General features: G+C 36.9%; 1 protein-coding gene across 1 annotated transcript in view; it reads right to left on the bottom strand.

Annotated features, from left to right (window-relative positions):
* Positions 1-18,331, bottom strand: part of si:dkey-22o22.2 (neural-cadherin) — a 96,172-nt gene that overhangs the window by 13,837 nt on the left and 64,004 nt on the right. Inside the window, 4 exon segments of the mRNA XM_059339069.1 lie at positions 2,258-2,535; positions 10,012-10,244; positions 10,686-10,870; positions 17,284-17,377. Coding sequence (XP_059195052.1) covers positions 2,258-2,535; positions 10,012-10,244; positions 10,686-10,870; positions 17,284-17,377 — 790 coding nt within the window.

The following is an 18,331-nucleotide window of genomic DNA, read 5'->3' as shown; positions in this document are numbered from 1 at the left end:
ACACACAAAATGTACCAAAAAAGACACATTTCCCAAAAAAAGCACAAAATTACCACAAACAAAGTAAAAGTAAAAAAAATTTATTGAAGCACTTTGCTGCTGTAACACTGTTTAGGGACTAATAAAGAAAAATCTTCTCTAATAATATTTCTGATCTCATGAGTCTCATGCTGCACAGTTTCCTGCTCCCGTGCACGTCTGGCTGAGCTTCACGTGCACAGCTCCAATATTTCACGTGCACTCCCATGCACGTGCACGTGGTTTCTGCAGCCTCAGACTGTCTACGACTCGTCTGAGTTTCTGCTGCAGTTTTCTCTCTGAACGAAGACGCCAACAAGAGTTAAAACGAGCAGAGAGACGAACAGAAAGCTGGACAGATTCTGTTAATTATCAGCAGTAGAGTGTTTTGGTCTGCCAGCAGTAATGATTTAGATTCAGAGAGCAGAAAAGAAAGAGAAGAAGAGAGTGAAGGAGGAGAAACATCTGTCAGATTGAGCAGCTGGAGCTGCTTTCAATGTCTAAACCATTAAAACGACGTGACAATTCAAAGTCAGAGAGAAACCAGACGAGGCGTCGGAGGGTCAGAGCTCCACGTCTCTGATTAAACCTGCAAACTGTTTCACACGTTCAATAATCAGTTAACAAACAGAATCTCTCTCTGCAGCTTCACACTAGAAACTAACAGCTGAAGGCTTCAAGCTGCTGCTGCAGAGAGGAAACTTCCTCTCTCGTTAGAGAGAAGCTGCTTCTACTGGCTCTAACACCATTAACTCATTATAACTCCATCTAGACTGGTCTACAGCTGTGAGATTCACTTTAATGGAAAGTGCATTACAATAAAATGTATTATTATTATTATTATTATTTGCAGAAATCTATCAGTTTATACCAGGGGTCTCAAACTCTAATTACCCGGGGGCTGCAGGAGGCAGTATCAACATGACCAAAAAAACCCACAAAATTACTAAAAACCCTAGAGAAAATGACTAAAAAAAGACACTAAATTACTTAAAAAAGACACAAAATGACCAAAAAAGACACAAAATTACTAAAAAAAGACACAAAATTATTACAAAAAGACATAAAATTATTTTAAAAAGACACAAAATTACAAAAAAAGACAGAATTACCGAAAAAGAAACAAAATGACCAAAAAAAAGACACAAAATTATTTAAAAAAGACACAAAATTATTTTAAAAGGACACAAACTTATTTAAAAAGACACAAAATGACAGAAAAAAAATAAATTACTTAAAAAAGACACAAAATAACCAAAACCCCCCCACAAAATTATTAAAAAAGACAAAAAAAATTACAGAAAGACACAAAATTATTACAAAAAGACACAAAGTTATTTAAAAAAGACACAAAATTATTTTAAAAAGACACAAAATTATCAAAAAAAGAAAAAGAATTACCAAAAAAGAAACGAAATTATTAAATAAGGACACAAAATTATTTTAAAAAGACACAAAATTACTAAAAAAAGACACAAAATTACCAAAAAAGAAACAAAATTATTAAATAAGGACAAAAAATTATTTAAAAAAGACACAAAATTACTAAAAAAAGACACAAAATTACCAAAAAAGAAACAAAATTATTAAATAAGGATACAAAATTATTTTAGAAAGACATAAAAAAAACACAAAATTACAAAAAAACCCACAAAATTATTAAAAGAAGACACAAAATTACCAAAAAGGAAACAAAATTATTAAAAAAGACAAAAAATTATTACAAAAAGACACAAAATTATTAAAAAGACACAAAGTTATTTAAAAAAGACAAAATTATTAAAAAAAGACACAAAGTTATTTAAAAAAGACACAAAATTATTTTAAAAAGACACAAAATTATCAAAAAAAGAAAAAGAATTACCAAAAAAGAAACAAAATTATTAAATAAGGACACAGAATTATTTTAAAAAGACACAAAAAAGGCACAAAATTACTAAAAAAAGACACAAAATTACCAAAAAACTAACAAAATTGTTAAATAAGGACACAAAATAAAAAAAAAAGACACAAAATTACTTTAAACTGGAAATATATGCAAATGAGCGCATATTTAATAAGTCCACGTCTCATTTGCATATCTAAACGTAAAATTTCAGAAAACTTGTAATGCAAAAAAATATTGTCTTAATATAAATACCAAACTGGGTTAGTTTGCTGTTAATATCTATAAGTTATAAATCGAGCCCATCCACCTGTAATACCATATGACCCTATAAGGATGTGTGATGTCACTGACCTGTAGCCCATTGGTCCGTCGGTGCAGGTGCCCCCGTTGAGGCAGGGGCTGGTGGGGTAGGCGGAGCAGGGCAGGTGGGGCGCCTCGCGGCCCCGGCAGCCGCAGCGCGCCGTGGACGACGCCTTCAGGGACACCAGGGACGTGTTCCCCGAGCTGAGCGCCAGGGGGGCGGGGCTAAACGCCACCTCGCTGCTGCAGCCTCCGGACCCCCCGCACTCTGAGGACGCACACTCGTCCACGCCCACCTGGGACACGGACACGCCCACCGCCGCCTCCAGCTGCAGGAGGACACGCTTCATCAGTTCAGGAGGTAAAAAAGGTTCTGCATTAAATAAAACCAGCGGTTCTCAGGAGAACACTGAGGTTCTACAGAAGAAACACCAACGATTAGACAGCAGCCTTTGAATATGAATGTTTTTGTTTATTTATTCATTTATTTATCGTAGAAATAAAATGTAAAAACAGGCATTATCGTCAGAGTTTGAACTTTCCGACAATCTTTAAACGGATCATCGGTTACGAAAGTTACCAGCAGAGGCTGTTTATCGGTCATTTTATTCTATTTCTATTCACATTTTTCTCTTTTTTTGTAATTTTGTGTTGTTTTTTTTTCATTTTAAGTATTTTTTTTTGGTAATTTTGTGTCTTTTTTGACATTTTTACGTATTTTTTGGGTAATTTTGTCTTTTTAGACATTTTACGTATTCTTTGGGTAATTTTCTGTATTTTTTGTCATTTTACGTATTTTTTGGGTAATATTGTCTTTTTAGACATTTTATGTATTTTTTGGGTAATTTTGTGTCTTTTTGTCATTTTTTATTATTACTTTTGGTAGTTTTGTCTTATGAAAGTTTCTATTATAAAAAGTGTTGTTTACACAGAGCTGAGGGGAGAGGACAGGAGAGGCTGGAAACATGACAATACTTCAATATGTACAATATGTGGAGAAAACTGGTTTGGTCATTTTATGTTGTTTCTTTTGTCTTTTTGTGTCTTTTTTGTCTCATAATATGTATTTTTTTGGTAATTTTGTGGGTTTTTATTGTCATTTTACATCTTTTTTTGGTCCATTTATGTTTTTATCTGGTCATTTTACAACTTTTTTTGAAAGTTTTGTGTCTTTTTTGGTCATTTCACGTCGTTACTTGGTAATTTTTAGTCATTTTATGTTGTAATGTGGTCTTTTTGTATGTTTTTGGAAAATTTGTGTCTTTTTGGTGATTTTATGTCTTTATTTTTTGTTATTTTTGGTAATTTTGTTGTGAATATTTTTTTTCCCATGACACTTGTTTACATATAAATTAAACTTTTTTAAGAAGAATTTATCAAATTTATGCCATATATCATACAAATTTATATAAAAAAAGTATAAATAAATTCTATTTTATTCCAATTTAAACAAAAAAATATTCATAAGAGAACTTATTTTTCTCTGATTTCTGTCTTTTTAACTGTGTTTATTCAGAACAAAATCATGTTTGATTGTGCTGATTCCACAGAACTACAGGACCTATTCATTATATAGATTTATATAGATTTTAAACATTGCAGTGAGGACACAGTGAGTTTAGATTAGATTAGATTAGATAAAACTTTATTGATCCCTTGGGATAGCTCCCTCAGGGAAATTGAGTTTCCAGCAGCAAACAGGTTAAAAAGCACACATAGAGAAAAAAAAGAACAATTTATATACAATAATAAATAAATATGATATGAGATGGTTTTTAAATAGTCCTTATGTATGTCTTATTGTATTTGTTATTGTTATTGTTATTGTTACTGTTACTGAGCTGTTTGTTTTGTCGCCTAAAATTAATCAGAATGATTCTGTTTCAGCGACGTGTTTAAACAAAACACAACATAAAAGCAGAATTAAAAGCGACAGATAAATAAAGGGAGTGAAAGATGAATAATTGAGTCAGTTTGAGGCGAACAGAGAGCGACAGCAGCTCTTTGATCCACAAACCTGCATCTCATCTTATTTATGCACTTTGGTGTTAAAGTTTGTCTGTCACTGCTCTCTGCTGCCACGTTCAGACGTTTCCTGTTGTCACCTCGCTTCTTCTCCTCGTTTTGTCTTTCTGGCTGAGAGGTTTTCATCAGAGTCCCTCGGGGCTTCCTGTCTCTCCGACTGGGAGCGTTTCTGTTTTTTGGGGGAGTTTTAGTGATTCAGCTGACACTCTGATCCACAGTGACTCCTCTCTCTCCCCAGGCTCACACCGCTTCACTTTCTGGCTCCACAGTCACTTTTTTAATTTTTCTATTTATCTGACATTCTTCTTCTTCTTCTAAAATCAGCCCAGATACTTTTTCCACCTGAGATAATTAAAGACGCAGCATTTGAAGTTATTTTTAATCACGCTGCGTGTGCTCTCTTCTGGTATTTATACTGAAAACTTTTTGTGCTTTTTTAAATAAGTTGCATCACAGGATGAGACGGCTTCAACATCTGACCTCCTGGTGACAATAACCGCTTTATAAATGCTCTTTATTCTGCTGATTTTCATGGTTTTAGCATGGATTTTGACTCATGAAATGACTAAAAAGTAGCAGATTATGAGTAAAAAAGTAGCAGATTTATGAGGAAAAAAGTGGCAAATCTACAAGAAAAAAGTAGCAGATTAAGAGGAAAAATGTGGCAAATCTATGAGAAAAAAGTTGCAGAATTATGAGATTAAAAGTGACAAATCTACAACAAAAAAGTAGCAGATTTTTAGAAAAAAGTGGCAAATCTAGGACAAATAAATTGCAGATTTATGAGGAAAAAAGTGGCAAATCTACAAGAACAAAAGTGGCAAATCATTCTTCTAAAATCAGCCGAGATACTTTTTCCACCTGAGATAATTAAAGACGCAGCATTTGAAGTTATTTTTAATCACGCTGCGTGTGCTCTGTTCTGGTATTTATACTGAAAACTTTTTGTGCTTTTTTAAATAAGTTGCATCACAGGATGAGACGGCTTCAGAATCTGACCTCCTGGTGACAATAACTGATTTATTAATGCGCTTTATTCTGCTGATTTTCACAGTTTCAGCATGGATTTTGACTCATGAAACAATAAATATTACAGCTGGTGTGTTGTTTTCACTCTAAAATCATGCGTGGGTATTTGTGGCAAATCTACAAGAAAAAAGTAGCAGATTCATGAGAAAAAAGTGGAAAATCTATGAGAAAAAAAGTTGCACATTTATGAGAAAAAAGATGCAAATCTACAACAAAAAAGTAGCAGATTTATAACATTGAAGTAGCAAATCTACGAGAAAAAAGTAGCAGATTTATGAGAAAAAAAGTGTAAAATCTATGTGGAAAAAGTGGCAAATCTACAAAAAAAGTAGCAGATTTATGAGAAAAAAGTTGCAAATCTACAACAAAAAAGTTTCAAATCTACAACAAAAATGTAGCAGATTTATAAGATTAAAGTGGCAAACCTACGAGAAAAAAGTAGCAGATTAAGAAAAAAAAAGTGGCAAATCATTCTTCTAAAATCAGCCCAGATACTTTTTCCACCTGAGATAATTAAAGACGCAGCATTTGAAGTTATTTTTAATCACGCTGCGTGTGCTCTGTTCTGGTATTTATACTGAAAACTTTTTGTGGTTTTTTAAATAAGTTGCATCACGAGACGGCTTCAGAATCTGACCTCCTGGTGACAATAACTGATTTATTAATGCTCTTTATTCTGCTGATTTTCAGCCCTCATTTAGATTAGATTATACTTTATTGATCCTGCAACGGGGAAATTCACTCGTCACAGAAGCAAAAACAGAAGCAAAAGGTGAGAATATAAATTACAGAAAGTAAATAAAAGTTATAAAGAGATTTATGTGATTAAAAGTGGCACATCTAGGAGAAAAAAGTAGCAGATTTGTAGAAAAAAGTGGCAAATCTAGGAGAAAAAAGATGCAGATTTATGAGGAAAAAGTGGCAAATCTACAAGAGAAAAGTAGCAGATTTATGGGATTAAAAGTGGCAAATTAGGAGAAAAAAAGTTGCATATTATGAGAAAGAAGTTGCAAATCTACAACAAAAAAGTAGCAGATTTATAAGATTAAAGTAGCAAATCTACAAGAAGAAAGGAGCACATTATGAGTAAGAATTGGCAAATCTAGAGAAAAAAGTAGCAGATTAAGACAAAAATGTGGCAAATCTACGAGAGAAAAGTAGCAGATTTATGAGATTAGAAGTGGCAAATATTTGAGAAAAAAAATAGCAGATTGGGAGAAAAAAGTGGCAAATCTATGAGAGAAAAGAAGCAGGTTTATGATAAAAAAAATTTGGCAAATCTACGACAAAAAAGTATCAGATTATGAGAAAAAAGTGACAATTCTAGGAGGGAAAAGTAGCAGATTCATGAGCTTAAAAGTGACAAATCTTCAGGGAAAAAATAGCAGATTTATGAAATTAAAAGTGGCAAATCTATGACAAAGAAGCCTCAGATTTTTTAGAAAAAGTGGCAAATCTACGAGAAAAAAGAAGCAGGTTTACGATTAATAAAAAAGTGCCAAATTTACAACAAAAAAGTAGCAGATTTATGGGATAAAAGTGGCAAATCCACAAGAACAGAAGAGAAAATAAGCCTTTATTTTGCCTCGTACCTTTAGCAGTTAGACTGAACAACAGCAGAGTTTAATTTGAGCCTTTTGGCAACAAGTTCATTAATTAAAGCTGATTTTATTTTCCAACAGAAACTTTCTTCATTAAAACTGGCAAAAGCAAACAGCCAGTTCTGGATCTGATTCACACGCTGCCAATAAAAATAAAATAAAGTAATCAAACAGGTTCGATTAGAGATTTGTCAGTTTGAAATCTGAATATTCTCTGTTTACCTGGAAATGGATCCAAAATAAAAAAAAAAAAAGCGATCAGATAAATAAAAAGTCTCCATCTGCTGCAGAAAACTTCAGCAGTGAAAAACATTCACAGACTTTAATTCTTCTCTTTGCTCACCTGTGAGTCTTTATTCTTTAATTAGCCTGGTTTATTTTTATTTGGGCTTTTTTCTCCTCCCTTTCATGAATCCCTTGTCGTCTTTATGATTATTTTTAATAGTTTTATTCAGACAAGAAGCCCTCGAGGAACAGCGGAGAAACATCCATGCTGGGATTTAGTTTCAGAAACTTTTGACTTTCAGTAGATTTGTGTATTTTGTGCGATTTATCATAGAAAGAAACTGTAAAAACAGACATTATCGTCAGAGTTTGGACTTTACAACGGTCCTTGAACTGATCATAGGTTACGGAAGTTTCTGTTACTTGTGTTAAATGTTGATATTTGTGTCAGAATGTCTTTATTCTCCATGTGTGGTCATTTTGTGGCATTATTTGGAAATTTATGTAGCTTTTTTTGGTCATTTTGTGTCATCTTACGTGGTTTTTAGTAATTTTGTGGGTTTTTATTGTCGTTTTACGACTTTTTTGGGGTAATTTTCTGTATTTATTGGTCACTTTGTCTCTTTTTTTGGTAATTTTATGTCATTTTTAGTCATTTTATGTTGTTATGTGGTCATTTTGTGTGTTTTTTGTGTCATATTACGTAGTTTTTAGTAATTTTGTGGGTTTTTATTGTCGTTTTACGCCTTTTTTGGGGGGTAACTTTCTGTACGTATTGGTCACTGTGTCTTTTTTGGTCATTTTGCATCTTTTTTTGATCATTTTGTGTCATTTTTAGTCATTTTATGTTGTTATGTGGTCATTTTGTGTTTTTTTTGTTTCATATTACGTGGTTTTTAGTCATTTTGTGGGGTTTTATTTTCATTTTACATCTTTTTTTGGGGGTAATTTTCTGTATTTATTGGTCACCTTGTACCTTTTTTGGCCATTCTACATCTTTTTTTTGTAATCTTATGTAATTTTTAGTCATTTTATGTTGTTATGTGGTCATTTTGTGTCTTTTTTGTGTCATATTACGTGGTTTTTAGTAATTTTGTGGGTTTTTATTGTCGTTTTATGACTTTTTTTGTGTAATTTTCTGTATTTATTGGTCACTTTGTGCCTGTTTTGGTCATTTTGCATCTTTTTTTGGTCATTTTATGTCATTTTTTGTCATTTTATGTTGTTATGTGGTCATTTTGTGTCTTTTTTGTGTCATACTGTGTAGTTTTTAGTAATTTTGTGGGTTTTTATTGTCGTTTTACGCCTTTTTTGGGGGTAATTTTCTGTACTTATTGGTCACTGTGTCTTTTTTAATCATTCTACATCTTTTTTTGTAATTTTATGTTGTTATTTGGTCATTTTGTGTCTTTCTTCTGTCATTTTACAACATTTTTTGGTCATTATGTATCTCTTATGTAAATGTTGTGTCTTTTTTGGAATGTTGCGTCTTTATTTTTGGTCATTTTGTGTTTTTCTTACAACATTTGTGACACTTGTGGGCACTTGGAAAATTGTTTATATATAAATTCCATTTTGTTCCAATGTTACTGTCATTGAGTGTGTGTGTTTAATGTGTGTGTGTTTCATGTGTGTATGTGTGTTTAAGGTGTGTGTGTTCTCCCGGTTCACCACCTCCTCCTCTCTCCGTTCTGACCTCAGGTCAGCAGCTGCTGTCGTGCTTTTAACGGCTCTAAAATATTCATCAGCATGTTTACAGCGTGGGATCATACGAGCGTCTCAGAGTTTAACCTCCAGGTTAACCTCGCCGCGCTGAGTGTTCACACGGTCGTCTAACGGAGCGTTCACTGACCGTGTGAAGAGTCAGAAAGTCATGTTTAATAGATGTGTAATTAATGTGTCATTACTCCTCTGTGTGTGTCTGTGTGTGCATGCGTGTGTTTTTTTGTGTGTGTGCATGTGTGTGTGTGTGTGTGCATATATGTGTGTGCATGTGTGTGTGTGTGCATTTTATGTGTGTGTGTGTATATATATATGTGTTTGCATATGTGTGTTGCGTGTGTGTGTGTGTGTCTGTGTGTGCATGCGTGTGTTTTTTTGTGTGTGTGCATGTGTGTGTGTGTGTGTGCATATATGTGTGTGCGTGCATATATGTGTGTGCATGTATGTGTGTGTGCATTTTATGTGTGTGTGTGTGTATATATATATGTGTTTGCATATGTGTGTTGCGTGTGTGTGTGTGCATGTGTGTGCATGCGTGTGTTTTTTTGTGTGTGTGCATGTGTGTGTGTGCATATATGTGTGTGTGTGTGTGTGTGTGTGCATTTTATGTGTGTGTGTGTATATATATATCTGTTTGCATATGTGTGTTGCGTGTGTGTGCATGTGTGTGTTTTTTTGTGTGTGTGCATGTGTGTGCATATATGTGTGTGTGTGTGTGTGTGCGCATTTTATGTGTGTGTGTGTGTATATATGTGTTTGCATATGTGTGTTGCGTGTGTGTGTGTGTGCATGTGTGTGTGCATGCGTGTGTGTGTGTGTATGTGTGTGTATGTGCATGCATGTGTGTGTTTGTGTGCGTGTGTGTGTGTGTGTGTGTGTACGTGTGTGTGTGTGTTTTAAAAGTATCAGAAGTTTCCTTTTTTTGGCTTCACAGATATTCAGGTTCATGAAATTGCTCAGAAATTGTGCAGATTTTACTTCAAACTTGTAAACTTTCTGTCCTCTCGCAGCTGTTTTATTCTATAAATCAAATGTTTCAGCAGCTGAAGCTCATTTCATCATGCAAAACACAAACACGGAGCTGAAACTTTGTTAAAACAATTTTTCTGCAGATCCTTGAAAAGAAAGTAAGAAGAAGAAGAAGTTTTTGTGTGTCTGTTGGAGCAGAAACCTTCCAGAATGTTTCCGTGTTGGTGTCCTCACCTTGTCTCTGTTTGCCGCCACGTATCCCAGCAGCCTCTCCTTCCTGTAGAACGGCGAGCCGTGAGCGGCGAACCAAACGTTGAGCGCCTTCTCGCCCCGCTGGCCGGCGTCGCCCACGGAGAAGATCAGAACGTTGGTGGGCGGAGTCTGCAGGAGGTCGGCCAGCGCCGCAGCCAGACGGGAGAAGAGGCTCTCCTCCTCGCCGCCGCTGAAGAACTGATCCAGGGTCAGGTCTGCAGACAGGAGCAGCGTTAGGAACACCAGCAGACAGACACAGAGAGACAGACAGATAGACAGGCAGACAGGAGGACAGACAGACAGACAGACAGACAGACAGACAGACAGACAGACAGACAGACAGACAGACAGACAGACACAGAGAGACAGACAGACAGACAAACAGACAGACACAGAGAGAGAGACAGACAGACAGACAGACACACACACACACACACACACACACACACAGACAGACAGACAGGAGGACAGACAGACAGACAGACAGACAGACAGACAGACAGACAGAGACAGACAGACAGACAGACAGACAGACAGACAGACAGAGACAGACAGACAGACAGGAGGACAGACAGGAGGACAGACAGACAGACAGACAGACAGACAGACAGACAGACAGACAGACAGACAGGTCTGTGTGTGTCTGAGGGACTCACTGTTGAGGCGGAGGGACGCGGCGTTCCTCAGGGCGTCCTGCGGCAGCGCCCGGACGTCCACCTGAGCCGTGGAGGTGACGTCGGGCCAGGTCTGGTCCGAGACCCGGACCTGGAGGCGGTAGGATCCTGGAGGGGCCCCGTCCCTGATGCTGATCAGACCAGAGCTCTGGTTCAGACTGAACAACCTGCAGACAGACAGACGGACAGGGGGAGGGGCTTAACGTTAGCTTTTATACATGCAATATTTTTTTTTTTTTTTTTTTTTTTTAAAGATTATTTTTTTGGCATTTTTACATGCTTTATTGAAAGTGAGAGACAGATAGAAAGGGGGTGACAGAGGGGAGGACATGCGGCAAAGGGAGCTCAGGCCGGATTCAAACCCGGCTCCACCGCAGCGAGGACTGTGGCCTCTATACATGGGGCGCCTGTGTAACCCACTACGCTACGGACCACCCTTATACATGCAATATTATTTTAACCTGCAAAATGTATTCTTCTTTTTATAAAGCTACACTATTTTTTATACCACAAATTTATGTATCTTTTTATTTTTATTTTTATATCTGCCATATTTATTGTCCGTTATTTTAACATGCACTTTTTAATTATTTTTACCTGCAATATTTATTATTATTTTTTACCTGCATTTTTTATTCTTTATTTGCGCACTACTTTTTAATTTTTTTTAACCTGAATTATTTATTATTTTACCTGGACTTTTTTTTTTTATCTGCATTTTTTTTTTTACCTTCACTACTTTTTTTTTACCTGCAGTATTTATTTATTGTATTTCATTTTTTACCTGCAATATTTATTATTATTTTTTACCTGCATTTTTTATTCTTTATTTGCACAATTTGTTTTACTAGCACTACTTTTAATTTTTTCTTTACCTGAATTATTTATTGTTTTACCTGGACTTTTTATTCTCTATCTGCATTTTTTTTTACCTTAACTATTTTTTTTACCTGCACTATTTATTTTTTTTATTTTTTTACCTGCACTACTTTTTAAAATGTATTTTACCTGAACTATTTTTTTTACCTGCACTATTTATTCATTTATTTATTTTACCTGCACATTTTTTTAACCTGCACAATTTTGAATTTTTTGCACTACTTTTTTACCTGCACTATTTCTTTTTTTACCTGCACAATTTTTTTTACCTGCATGATTTATTTTTATTTTTCACCTGCACTATTATTATTATTATTTTTTTTAACCTGTACTAGTGACAAATATTCACTTGAAAATCAGACAAAACTGCAGCCTGTTTACACAGAGCCGAGAGGAGAGGACAGGACAGGAGAAGCTGATAAAATGCAAATAGATCAATATCAGGAGAGCTATATTTTTATATTCATATTCATGACACTTGTGAGCACTTGGAGAAGTGTTTATATAAAAAAATCAATTTTATTTAAATACATTTTTTTTTTAAATCACAGAAATTCAACTTTTTTTGTGATTTCTGTCATTCTAATTGTGTTATTCCGCACAAAGACTGTTTGAGTTGTTCTGATTGTTCTGATTGTGTTGATTCCTCAGAGCTGCAGGACTTAGAGATTATAGAGATTTTATATATTGCAGTAAAATAAAAGGACACAGAGAGGAGAATGATGTTAAAAGAGCAAAAAAATGCCCAGAAACTGTTTGCTGGGGCTGAAGAACAAACACAGTTTGGGGTTTTTTCAGTGTATATCTGCGATCTTTCCTCAGCAGGTTTTTCTTTCTGCTTTTGAAAAACCAGGAGGGATAAAACCGAGCTGGTCCAGATGCTGCGATGCATCTATTTCTAAGTCTTCCTCAGATCAGACTCTGAGGTCCAACACGGATCCTTGGGGAACGTTTCTTGATCTGGGAAGAACTCTGGCGCTCTCCCTGTTCCAGAGCCGGTCCTGAACCTGAGCCACCAGCCTCATGTTAGAGTTTAACCTGGTTCCAGCACGCCAACCTTCAGAGCTCCCCACCACACAGACTCATTAACGGAGAGAGAGTGGAGGCTTTAAAGGCTTCAGACCTTCACTGACAGGAAACATCTAATGTTCAGATCAAACCAGAACAAAGGAGCGTCTGCCGGCCGGACGAGGAGGTCTTAGTTGTTCAGGATCACTTAAAATGAAATCCTGCAAACCTCTTGTCCGGTCTCACCAGTCTGTTTTTATTCCATTATTCACATTTTTCATGACTTTGTCAACCAGTTTGTTCCCAAAGACCTTCTGCAGCTGAAAATGAGCAAAATGCAAATACAGAGCTGGAGTTTTTATTAAAATAATGATACTTTTCTGCAGATCATGTTGCTGTTGGTTGTTTCTTTCAGGAGTTTTATTCTTGAAGCCCCCAGTCTGTTTTCCATGTGTGTTAAATATGTATGAAATAACATAATTATGAGTTCTCCTGGATTTATATCACGCTTTAAAGGTTTCAAACCTGCAACACTTCACTGACAGGAAACAAACCAGAAGATATAATGTGCAGATCAAACCATAACAAACGAGTGTCTGCCGGGCCGGACGCTGATTCTGCAGATTAACATCAAACCCTCAAACTTCCTCTCTCACAGCTGTTTTTATTCTATAATTCCCATTTTTCAGCAGCTGACGCAGATTTCCTCATGCAATATTCAATTCAGCTTTAACCCGATAGACGTCAAATTGGGTCAGTACCATCTTAAGACCTGTTTGATTAAAAGCTGTTAACAGTTTTTATTTTTTCCTAAAGCATGTGGCCGTGGCATGGCGACGAAATATGGCGTTTTCGGCCTAAAACAGAAATAAATAACTTGCCTGATTTGGAGGGTTTCTCATATGTAAAAAGTTGCATCTATAATTTTGAACGTGTGTCAGGCCTGGTGTTAATTTAAATATTTAAGGGGTTGCACGAAATGAAGATGAATGAAGAACAAATCCCCCCCAAAAATAAAAATCTGATTGCAAAAACGTGTTTTAAGAAGCCAACAAAAATTAATTTTGACAGTTTTAAAAGTAACTGAAGTTGCCTTTTTTGGCTTGTCAAGTTCATTTAAAATAAATTCTGCAGATTAAACTTCAAACCCTTAAACTTTATGTCTCATGTTTTATTCCATCATTCAAATCTTTCAGCAGCTGACGCAGATTTCCTCATGCAACACTCAAATACAGAGCTGCAACTTTGTTAAAAATACTGATAATCTGTTATTTCCTGCTGCAGAGAAGAGATGAGGCAGCATGTTGCTGTGCTGGTCCTTTCCTCTCCAGGGCCCCGGTCTGTTTTTCCTTAATATGAAATAACATATTAATATCCTAGATTCGTAAGCACGCTTTCAAGCTTTTGCAACTCTTCCCCGACAAGAAACAAACGAGCAGATATAATGTGCAGATCAATCCCAAACAAACGAGCGTCTGATATCTTTGCAGCCTTGATTTCCTGAGAGGTGACGTGATGTTGTGATTGGCCCTCTGGGGGCCGCTTCACCTCTCCCCAACATCTTGTTTTTCCTCACGTCTGTACGTAAATAAAGCGGCAACCTTAAACCTGATCCATACTGTGAACAAATTGCCATCTGCCGCCTGCTCCGGGATGCTAATTCTCCGGCGGTTCCTTTGTTCTCGGCCCGTTTCTTGTCGTCCTTATAGGTGTCTCGTTAGAAGAGGAGGTGGCAGCGAGCGCAATCAGGCTCTCCTTTCAACGCGTCCGCATGAAGCCTCGCCTCATCAAACAAAACGAGCGCGCCCTCGCCGCGCTTCACTGGGAATTTTCAATACCGCTGGTTATGAAGTATTAATAGCACTGTTCCTGACAAGTCAGATCCCCTTCTCTATCTCTCTCTCCTCCCCGTCCTCTGCCCTTTCATTCTCTTTCACTCTTTCTTTGTTTCTGCCTTCAAACTGCCTGTTTCACTGTCCCAATTTCCCTTTCTCCTCTGTGTCGCACCGCACCTTTGTACTGTCTCTTCCTCTCTATTTTAAATCTGTCAGCTCCTGTGCAGCTCTTTTATTTCCCTTCTCTCTTTGTCTCCGTGCATCTCTTGCTGCGTGTCACATGAGAGGGGACACTTTAAGACGGGAATCTTTTCCTCTCTTTGGCTCCAACACATCCTGAAACAGCTTTACATCTGCCGTTCTCCGCACGCTTTTATCCCAAAACTACTACAGGAGTGTGTACGTTTAAACCCTCCGTTTGTCATGTTTCCACCTGTTTCTTTTTTAGTCGACCTGATGAATTAAAAGATCAGAATTCCTCTCTGACGTAACCTCAGGAACCTGTTGAAATTGAAGGCATTATTATTATTTTCTCCCAAACTGATTGCCCTTTTTGGAGGCTTTATCATATTTCGACACTTAGCATGTGTGTCAATAGGTGACGGAAATTTCAGCATTTACATAAACTAACAAAATTTGGTACAAAATTACAAAAGAGCTGCACAATATGGGAAATTTTCACGTAGAGACACAAAATTTGGTGCACAGATGTAACATGCAGAGACGCACAAAAAAGCCTCTTGGACCAAAACCCTAAACCCAACAGGAAGTTGGCAATCTTGACTTGAATGGCAATTTTGGGCCTTTTTGGCCATTTCTAGGCTTCGTAATTTAATGAACTCCTCCAACAGCTTTAACCTGATCAACTTCAAACTTGGTCAGTCCAATCATGAGACCTGTCTGATTAAAACTAGTTTACAGCTTTTATCTATTTTATAGTATGTGGGTGTGGCATGATGGCGAAATATGGCATTTTCACCATAAAACAGAAATAAATGAATTGCCCCATTTGCAGGCTTGTTTCTTTTTTAGTCGACCTGATGAATTAAAAGATCAGAATTCCTCTCTGACGTAACCTCAGGAACCTGTTGAAATTGAAGGCATTATTATTCTTTTCTCCCAGACTGATTGCCCTTTTTGGAGGCTTTGTCATATTTAGACACTTAGCATGTTTATCAATAGGTGACGGAAATTTCAGCATTGACATAAACTAACAAAATTTGGTACAAAATTACAAAAGAGCTGCACAATATGGGAAATTTTCACGTAGAGACACGAAATTTGGTACACAGATGTAACATGCAGAGACGCACAAAAAAGCCTCTTGGACCAAAACCCTAAACCCAACAGGAAGTCGGCAATCTTGACTTGAATGGCAATTTTGGGCCTTTTTGGCCATTTCTAGGCTTCGAAATTTAATGAACTCCTCCAACAGCTTTAACCTGATCAACTTCAAACTTGGTCAGTCCAATCATGAGACCTGTCTGATTAAAACTAGTTTACAGCTTTTATCTATTTTAAAGTATCTGGGTGTGGCATGGTGGCGAAATATGGCATTTTCACCATAAAACAGAAATAAATGAATTGCATTTGCAGGCTTGTTTCTTTTTTAGTCGACCTGACGAATTAAAAGATCAGAATTCCTCTCTGACATAACCTCAGGAACCTGTTGAAATTGAAGGTGTTATTATTATTATTTTCTCCCAAATTGATTGGCTTTTTGGAGGCTTTATCACATTTAGAAAGTTGTGACACTTTGCACGTGTGTCAATAGGTGAAGGAAATTTCAGCACTGGCGTAAATAAACAAAATTTGGTACATATATGTATTGTGGTGACACGCACCAAAAAGCCTATTGGACCCATACCCTAAACCCAACAGGAAGTCAGCCTTCTTGACTTGAATGGCAATTTTTGGGCCTTTTGGCCATTTTCAGGCTTCATAATTTAACAAACTCCTCTAACAGCTTTAATCTGATTGACTTCAAACTTGGTCAGTCCAATCATAAGATCTGTTTGATTAAAACTTGTTTACAGTTTTCATTTTTTAAAAGTATGTGGGCGTGGCAAATTCCTTCAGTGGCGCCCATTAGAAAATTTCAAAAGAGTTGCACAATATAGTAAATTTTCACGTAGAGACACGAAGTTTGGTACATAAATGTATCGTGGTGAGACGCACCAAAAAGCCTCTTGGACCAATAACCTAAACCCAACAGGAAGTGGGCCAGCTTGACTTGAATGGCGATTCTGGGCCTTTTTTTGGGCATTTTTGGCCATTTTCAGGCTCTGTACTATAACAAACACTTCCTGTAGCTTTAAATCAATTGACTCCAAATTTGGTCAATACCATCTTAAGACCTACTTGAAGAAAATCCCTCCGAAAATAGACATCATATTGCAACTTTCTTTCACTAGCGTCTCCTCACACTTTGTTCTGGACTGCAATGTGAATGCACGCCAACATTACACTGCCAATTAATCAGTATGAACGTCCTGAGGCAGAAAGCCAGCTCAGCTCTTTCCAATATGGTTGGATTTTGCAGAAATCCAGTCTGAAAGGAGCTCCAGTTTCTAAAACAAAGCAGCAGTTTTTTTTAAGTTTTCCAGTTGACCAAATAAAGTACTTTTACTTGTGTTACTTCAAGAATAACCCGCTGATCATCTCCACCTCTCTACGTCTTCCTCTGCATTTTCTAAAATTATTATGTCTCGACCTTCTTCTGCCTCACGACTCTATCAAACTACCTCCTCTTCATCGTCCCGTCACCTTTTTAAAGTCTACTGTTAAATACTAATCTCCACTTTCCCCTCCATCGCTCTCTTCTTGTGAGAGTTTTCCCCTGCACCAGATCAAAGTACCTGGATGGTTTTCCTTCGAACCGGTACACCTTCTCACTCCAGTCGTCAAGGTCGGGGGATTGAACTCGTCCGAGCGCCGTCGTCGGGAGAATACCTGTCAGGAGGACGGGGAAATGAAAAGACACGGAAAAAGTCAAATGCATTGGAAAGGAATTAGTTTTGAGTGCCGGGGATCCCTGCGGTAGACTCCTACCCAAAATATTAAGAAGGAAAAAGGGGAAGAAAGTGGAGATAAGGTGTTGGGCGACGCCTCATTGGCAGCGCGGTCATGGTTTGACAGCGCAGCAGGAAGACGTGCACACATTAAAGCCGCTCGCTCAGTGCCCCCCCCCCCCCTTACTCTTCCAAAAAAAGCTGAACGCAGCGCTGTAATCTCTTTAGCTGTGAAATCAGCTGCCTTTTAAAAATGCCTCCTGTTTATGTGCCCGTCAAACCTGGGACTTAAGCTGGAGTTAATTGTTTGCTTCATGGCATGTTGCTGAGCTACGTGATGGATTCGTATTAGCGGGTTAATGTACTTTCATGTGGAAAGGCCCCGGAGAGGAAAATCCACTAAAAATACATTACAGAAAACCTTAGTTTTTCCAGCAAATTACAGGAGGCTGACAGTTGTTTTCTTCAATATCTTGTTCATTTTGATGCCTGGTTCAACTAAAGGTACATTTGTTTGGACAAATATAATGATAACAACAAAAATAGCTGATAAGAGTTTAATTTAAGAGCTGATATCTAGACATTGTCCATGGTTTTATTCATAATGATTTTGGTTATAATGAAGAAAGCCATGTTAACCATCTGGAGTCCACGAAAGCGCCGGAGCACAACTTCTTCATGACATCAAAATAAGACACAAAAAGACACAAAATGACAAAAAAAAGACACAAAATGACCAGAAAAAGACATAACGACAGACACAAAATGACCAAAAAAGACACAAAAAAGACACAAAAAAGACACGAAAAGACATGAAAAGGATAAAAAAATGGACAAAAATAGTCCAAGACTCCATAGAGATCTAGAGAGTCTAGATATCAGCTCTTAAATTAAA

The sequence above is a fragment of the Centropristis striata genome, chromosome 8, assembly GCF_030273125.1.
Source record: "Centropristis striata isolate RG_2023a ecotype Rhode Island chromosome 8, C.striata_1.0, whole genome shotgun sequence".
Lineage (NCBI taxonomy): Eukaryota > Metazoa > Chordata > Actinopteri > Perciformes > Serranidae > Centropristis > Centropristis striata.
This window is presented reverse-complemented; position numbering and strand designations above follow the sequence as displayed.